Source organism: Temnothorax curvispinosus, unplaced genomic scaffold, assembly GCF_003070985.1.
Source record: "Temnothorax curvispinosus isolate PA1 unplaced genomic scaffold, ASM307098v1 QBEX01015834.1, whole genome shotgun sequence".
NCBI classification, from domain to species: Eukaryota; Metazoa; Arthropoda; class Insecta; order Hymenoptera; family Formicidae; genus Temnothorax; species Temnothorax curvispinosus.
Window position 1 is genome coordinate 30,451 of NW_020225614.1, and position 8,042 is coordinate 38,492.

The window sequence follows — 8,042 nt, forward strand, 5'->3', positions numbered from 1 at the left end:
GAAATTGATTTATCAGAAAGTTTCTCTTTATTACGTTTATAATTATTGTTATTAATAGATTGATTACTTAATAAATTAAATTTTTAAATATTTAATGGAAAGAGAGAGAGAGAGATTATTTATTTAAATTATATAAATTGTTAAAGTTATTAATGCTTTTTTCGTCATCCTTAAAAATTTATTGTCCTCAATTATATTTTCTTCGGTTTCTGTCTTCAAATTAAAGAAGGATTTATCTCACCGTTACTAATTACCAGTTATTATCAACGATTCAATGACAATTTCCGAAATTCATCGTGTAGCAAATAATTATCATGTTTATTTAAAAACTGTCGAGATAACACGAAAATAGCAATATTGCGACTGAATGCAATATCACAAACCTCATGACATTTAAGTATCTGTTTACACAAATATGTCGGCAGCGATAACGATATAGTTTGCTGTAACATCAATTGCATTACTGTTATGTATGTAGAGCTAGACTCGTTAAGTGACTTTTTGGCTGCAATCCAATAAATTTTTACATACAGTATTTATCACGAGTGTCTCGCAAACTAGTATCCAATGCCGGAATGGTGGACGATGAATACGGTCGGAGAATACTCGTTTCATCACAGACAATTAGAGCGCAGGGTATATATTCACTCAAGAGATTAACAATAAAACACGGACAATATTCCGTAAACTCGTATTTTATGGAATATGCGCTTTTCTCCAGTAGCTCTCAATTTTTCACGTATGTATACAATGTATTGAGTTTTGCATATAAAATGTCGATTTTATAACAACGAGGGAAATTTATAACATCGGGAAAATTAGCTGTACGTTTAATGGAAATAATTTCTATCGGGTTTAAAAATCAACGATATTCAATATCAATAATTCTTTTGTATTGTCATATATATATGCATACGCCTAGCGTCGATATTGATCATTATTTTCGTCGTATTAACAAGTTTCGTATTAATATAATTATTTAATAAATTATTAAATTAAATTATCGTTAAATGATCAAATTTTCTAGATTATTTATATTTTTCTGAAATACGCGTAAAAAACTTTACCCAAAATAGATATATGCAGTTTTAGCACAATATGTTATGTAGTAATTAATTATGGATGTATACGAAACAGATGCAAATAAAACGAATGAATAAATATATATTTCTGTATACAGAAAAATGTTGGACAAAGTTCAACCTGTCAAAATTCGACGCAACTTTTACGCGCGACAAACTATTGTAATGCAGGTGAAGGGTGCGTAACGACGTAATACAAAAGCGAAGGCAGATCGTACGACGGGATACGGGAAGAAAATCAAAGCGTATTAAGGAGGCGTGGAAGGCAACATAATAGGTTTCGCGAGAGAGAGAGAAAGAGAGAGAGAGAGGGAGAGGGAGACTCGTAGAAATCGAGCGACGGCTTCGTGACTGCGCGACTCGGATCGTGACTCCTTCGTGACCGGGATTGGGATCTGACCTCGTCGTGGTCGTCGTACACGGTCTAACCATTACGTTAAATCCTGGACGGTAGCCGAAAAGAGACGATAAAGAAAAAGAAAAGATCGGCCAACGCGCCACTTAGCCGGCCGAAATTACCGCGGGAGATCCCCCTTCACTCTTCGGCCACCTCTTTTTCGCTTAACGATTTTTATGCTGTAACATCGAAAATTACCCTCCCCCCCCTCTCTCTCTCTCTTGCTTCTTGGATATAGACAGCTAAAGTATATTTGTAGAGTAAAGTGGCTGTACACGATCGGCACGCTCTCCCGATTATGCTACTTTACGGAGAGAGCCTAAATTTTCTTAACAATTTTTGCACACGACACGCGACATCACAAACGGGAAATGGGAGCGACTGCACTACTAATTGGGGCAGCACGCAAAGTCAGATCGCGATCGGGTTTTTCCATTTTTTTTTTTACTATTACTATCGAGGATAGATATACGGAAATTATATGCCACGAGAAAATATCGGATCGTTGCAAATAAAGGATATGCAGAAAGAAGCTGATACATTTCTTCCTTTTTCTTCAAGTCTTCAAACTTGAAGAAAATCCGCAAATTCTGCTCCAGAAATCTCCGCGATATTAATTGTAACGACAACGTGTAACGAAAAATCGACTTCGAAAAATCTGCTATTACGGTCCAAGATTCTCGGATATCTCGGATATATGAATATATTTTGTTCAACGTTAATTCGCTTTGAGAAGTTTACTTTTTATGACAATCGTTAAGCACAATGACAATTAACAAAATGTTAATCCACATAAAATTACAAGTTACATAATTATATCTAACCGACAATATTGAAGCTAATTATATAATTTCTACTGAAGGAGAAATCAAATGTAGGTCAACTTTTTTCTTTCCGTGTTTGGCCTTCAGATGTATTTTATATACGTTACATAAATATATAAAGAAACAAGTAATAAAGTTTAATTACAAGTCCGAGGTATAAAACTATTATATTAACTGGGTCACCATTCACAAGCTCGCGAATTTGCGGAAAGGCGATGAAGAAAAATCGCGTGCAAAAATCCGATTGGAAGGGTGTAGTAATACGTCACTCAGATCCGTGGCTCCGATCCAAAATAGACCGTACAACAGGCGTGTAACATTAATTTGCAAGTAGATTAAATGCATTTTCGTGCCGACGACGGACGTATGAAGCCACTCGTGCCTGCTTTCACGTATTTCCGGAGCCGAGGCCGCCCGCCGGCCATTATTAATCGGACGATATTACGAGCGCGCGCGCGCGCGAGCTACATCGGCCGTTCCCGTATTCCAGATTTAATATTTCATCCCGTGGATCTTTAAACCGCCCCAATTGGAAAGCGGTGTATCGTTCTCCGCGCGATATGGAGGGTACGGGATGTATAATTTTCTCGAATCTATCTTTGTAATTCGGGTTATAATCCGCGGTCGTGACCCGCGCACGTTCGCATTAAGTAGTTAATTCGCTGCACCTCGCGGAATCGAGTCGGTGCGGATGTAATTTTTTAAGTTCGCGGGACATATAAATCTCCCGTGAATCTTAACGAGAATACGAGATCTCATGATGCAAATAAGGTTGGCAGAAAATCAATAGGATTTCTTTAGATTCATCCCTGTAGCAATCAGATACGGAAAGACATGTGTGAGTCTGAATATAATAAACACATTTACAATTCAATTTTAATAAATTAATGGTATAAATGAGTGGTAAGTTCTTTTTATTTAAATTAGTGTATCGCCCCTAAGGTAATATTTAATTCCAAATATTTTTGAAGAATTTTTGAATATTTGAAAAGAAGAATGTAATTTACAAATTATAATTGAATGTGTTTTGATCATTTGCGAAAATATATGTGATTGTTATAAATTGCTACATTTTAATATAGGAATGTAAAAGATGAAAATAGTGAAAATTTTTGTTTTTATCAGAACAATGTGGCGATAAAAATTAATTTTAAAAGTCGCGATGATTAAATTTTATTGGAACAAAAATGGATTCATCTAATATCTAACCGAGTACGTTTTTTTGAAATAAAAACATTAAAAAAACATAAAGTAAATTTTAAAGATAAATAATAACGTACGTTAAATAACTAAATAATAAAAAAATGTGCAAATTAGAAACTTGCACATTGCTTCCTCATCATTACAGATCGCTACCATTGCTCCTATTTTATTTCGCTCATAAAGCTCCTCTATGAGGAAACTTGTATTTTATTCGATGCATAATTATTAGTATTTAGTAGTTTGGCTTTCTCATAGAGGAAGCTTTATGAGCGAAATAAAATAGGAGCAATGGTAGCGATCTATAATGATGAGGAAGCAATGTGCAAGTTTTTAATTTGCACATTTTTTTAAATTTTAAATTTGATCTTTTTATGAATTGATATAGGGTTAGCTTACAATTAGTAGCACAAGTGAAGTTTTACAATCGACGCAATGTCAAATCGATGTTGACTTTGGGAGTTCAGGCTATATGGTCCAATATGGACTTTGCATATAGACCTTTAATCGCATATAAAGCTGGGTCTAATCAACTAGATCTTAAAGAATTATATATGAAATAGGGGTAGAAAAGACTGAAGAATATAATAGAATTATAAATAGTCTGATATCTCAAAATTGGCGGAAGTTAGAGCAACCACGAACATTTTTTAAGAAATTTAAAATTTTATAAAGAAAGAACCTTTTTACCGATTATTGCCAAATTCAATACCAACCTTCATTTAGTGATACCCTATATAAAAAATTACATGTATAACTTATACATTGCATGTAACTTTTTAAGCAAAAATCGGTAACTCCTTCACCGATTCTCACCAAATTCAATACCTTCCTTAAATGATATTCTATCCACCAAATAATTTACACATTTTTAAAGAAGAAATTAGTAACCCTTTCACCGATTCTCGCAAAATTCAAAACAACCTTCCTTTAATGATACTCTATATAAAATTACATGTATATACTTTTTAAGCGGAAATCGGTAATCCCTTTACCGATCCTCGCCAAATTCAATAACAATCTTCATTTAATGATACTCTCTCCTTTAAATAACTTCCCTAAGACCGAAGCGAATCGGAGAATATAAGTTTTAAGATAGTTTTCGTTAGTGTTTTGTTTCAAACAAGCTGTTTTATTGTGCTAATTAGTAATCCGATTCGACTCGGTCTACTCTATATATTTTTTAGGCAGAAACCCTTTTACCAATCTTCGCGAAATTCAAAACAACCTTCCTTTAATGATACGTTCTATATATAAGATTACATGTAAAACTTGTATACTTTTTAGGCAAAAATCGGTAATCCCTTTATTATTAGCAATTTTTCTAATTCTATTTTTTCTTTAGTTTTTTCTACCCCTATTTCATATAATTCTTTCAGATTTGGTTAATCAATTCTTGAGTTATAGAAATTTTGGTAAATTTGGCACATACATACACACATATGGACATTTTTAAAAATTGCGATTTTCCAACATTTTAGAACATTCTGAACACATTGGCATCGAAAACTAAAAAAACAATTTTTTCTTCGGTCTTTTCTACCCCTATTTCATATATAATTCTTTAAAATTGGATTGATTAGACCTAGCTTTATATGCGATTAAAGGTCCATATACGAGGTTTATGAAAACAAAGCTTCCTCTATGAGGAAGCAAAATCATCATACTACTAAATATTCAAAGATATATATTGACATTCAGCACAACAATTAAGTCATTGTTTAATATCATACATTCTATACTTAACAATATATGCAAATATATAAGATCGGTTTTATACGTTGTAATCATCGTAGTTAAATTGGTCATGGGCGACGAAAGATTTGAGATATCGATTTGCTATATTCTCAAAGAGTGAGAAAGAAAGAGAGAAAAGGGGAAAGCAGAAGGATACTTCGGTTAGAAAGAGATTAATTATCGCTTTTCCGATGCTAAATCTTAAATCGCATTTAATTCAATCGCTATATTTACATCCACCGTTTTGGTAGCACTAGTTGACACCGTTTACAAATTGACGGGCAAGATTTAATTGATCTGTTAGTAATTTAGTTATCCACGTCTCGCGGAAGGAAGTTCTCCGGCGTTAAGGGGCTAAAGTCGTCTCGAAACTTTCGTATCGACTCAGTGCGGTCTCAGCGTAGCGCGGATCTCCTTTACGAATTAACGTTTAAGCCTGCGTAAAATGCAAATAACCGTGTTCCAGGACGCCGCCGTTGCTGCCGCTTCTCCACGGAGGACTTATTCTGCTCTCGCAAGCAACGGCGATGCTTGTTATACCTATCACGTTTTTGGAATTTGGTTGTACAGTGCGGCAGAGGACGGTGCGATACCGGCGCTCAAGAGACTTCAGTAAACATCTCGCAAGACGTGATTTTCAAGGTTCGTTAAATCTGCCATAGATAAAGAGAAACTCGACGGTGGGTGGTGGCAAGAAACGAGCAACCGTATAGCCACGGTCCAGAAAGAAGGATAGTGGTATAAGAGGAAGGGACCGGGAGAATAAGCGGATGGCACATTTCGCGCGAGAGGGAACAAGAGGAGACAAGAGAAGAAGAGAAGAAGAGCGAGAGGGAGAGACGGAGGTAGAAATGGAGAGTCAGAGAGAAATAGGCGGAATGAGTTCATCTCCGCTAATGCAGCGAGCTAAGTTAACTCGCACATCCTTCTTAACGCGAGTAACCTCGCGATTATACGAGCCGCGGCGTGTGTAACAACGAGGAGAGGACACGCGGGTACGAGCGATCGTTTCTGCGGACTACGTAGGCATAAGCACGTTGAAGGCGGCCGTTGTAGATGCGGGATGTGTGTTTCACAAATTTGAGACGCGAGACAAATTACTTACACGCTTATTTGAACGTTTAAAATGTTTCGGGACCGGCTCTCGGGCTTCGTTTTATCAGTTCTTTTGAAAATAATTTTTTCCTAACGCGAGCGTGAAATGGGCCGCTTTTCGCGCTTGTTTTGAGTGAGCAAAACGATCCATTTCGCAATGATGACGTAAGCGTTGAAACATGGAGCCATTTCTCAACTAGTGGAGAAATGAAATTGTAAAACAAGCACGAAAAGTGGCCTGTTTCACGCTCTTGTTAGGAAATAGTTATTTGTGTAACAAGTGAGGTAAGATGAAAATTCCCGGGTGCGGTTACCGCACTCGCCTTCGGCTCGTGCGTAAACTCCGCACCCGGGAATTTTCATCTTTACACACGGCTTACACTCCCTATTTTATGTTGCAAGTGCCTGGAAAGTGGTCTATCACGCACGCGTAGCGTGCGTAATGGGGCACTTTCCATGCACGTGTTGCATAAAATAGTATGAACAACTCGTGGGAAGAGTGGTCGAGCCCAAATGAGTGTGATGGTCGCACTCGCTTCGCTCGTGCGACCAACTTCACACTCATTCAGAATCGACCACTTTTTCCACTAGTTGTACAATATACTATTTTAAATGAGAGTTCATCATTTTTAACGAGGGTTTATTATTTTTAATATGCGTGTTTCTTCCTAAAACATCATACATTTTTTATACAAATTTGTAATTAGCAGTAACATCCATAAGTCCGATAAAAGAAAAGAAGATGCAAATCATAGGCCAGCCCTGTAATACACGAAAGTTACTATACATATATGTTTATTAATTTCAGCTACAGCCAGAAAGTAGACTTAGTTTACATAAAGTACTTAAACACTCATACCATCCATACACCACTAACCTATTTTATCATTCACACATTGCACATCTCCGCGGCCTAACCACCTATTCTACTCTCTAACCTTTTTTTCCTCTCTTCTTTTTTTTCGCTAGCTTTTTCCTATAAACTTTCTTCAATACCTTTACTTTGGTGATGTCCAACTCTTCATTCCAGAGAGTCTCTCCAATCTTTCTTTATTATTTTTACCTAACTCAATATACCAATTCCTTGTCCAACTACACTCCTCAACATAATGGTTCATGTTATCCCTACTTTTACAAAAAATGCAAACTCAATTCCCAATTCTCACTATTTAACCAATACCTATTTCCTCTGCCTTCAAATTACCACATCTCAAACTTTCTCCAATATCCTGCTTATCCAAATTTTTCTTCCTTAAATATCTGGAACCGTCCATATCCTTATTCAAATCTTTATATTTCTTATTGTATCTTAATTCTATAATCCTGTTCTCCTCCAATTGCCTCTGCACATCCTCATCTCCGTCATCCCTTTTCCTCTCTCATTTCCTTACCTAAACTCCCCTCTCTTCTCAAGGCTTCCACAACCACTAAATTACATTCATTACTATTATAATATTTTTCCCTTTCTCTTCCATATCTATCATTCCAATCAATACAAAAATTAATATAAAAGTTCAATGACGCTTTAAAAGGCATCAATCAATAAAAATTTAAGTTTAAATGGCATCAATCTGTAAGAATTCAAACATAATTATCAGTTATCACTATAATAAGATTAGATATGACTTCAGCGCAAATTCATAAAATATTAGAAAAACAATATAACTCATTTTTTCGGTTTGAGTTTTTTCATAATTTATCGGATTA

General features: G+C 35.7%; 1 protein-coding gene across 1 annotated transcript; it reads left to right on the plus strand.

The window, feature by feature from the left end:
- The first annotated feature begins 575 nt into the window (after positions 1-575).
- On the plus strand, positions 576-6,427 carry LOC112466084. Its single transcript, XM_025033972.1, has 2 exons — positions 576-739; positions 5,707-6,427. Exons 1-2 carry the CDS (start codon positions 576-578, stop codon positions 5,900-5,902), a joined length of 360 nt encoding a protein of 119 aa, XP_024889740.1. The 3' UTR covers positions 5,903-6,427.
- Positions 6,428-8,042: the final 1,615 nt, after the last annotated feature.

Coding starts and splice junctions, on each gene's coding strand:
- LOC112466084 (XM_025033972.1), top strand. CDS start 576: ATGGTGGACGATGAATACGGTCGGAGAATACTCGTTTCATCACAGACA. Junction 740..5,706: donor AGTAGCTCTCAATTTTTCAC/GTATGTATACAA, acceptor ACCGTGTTCCAG/GACGCCGCCGTTGCTGCCGC.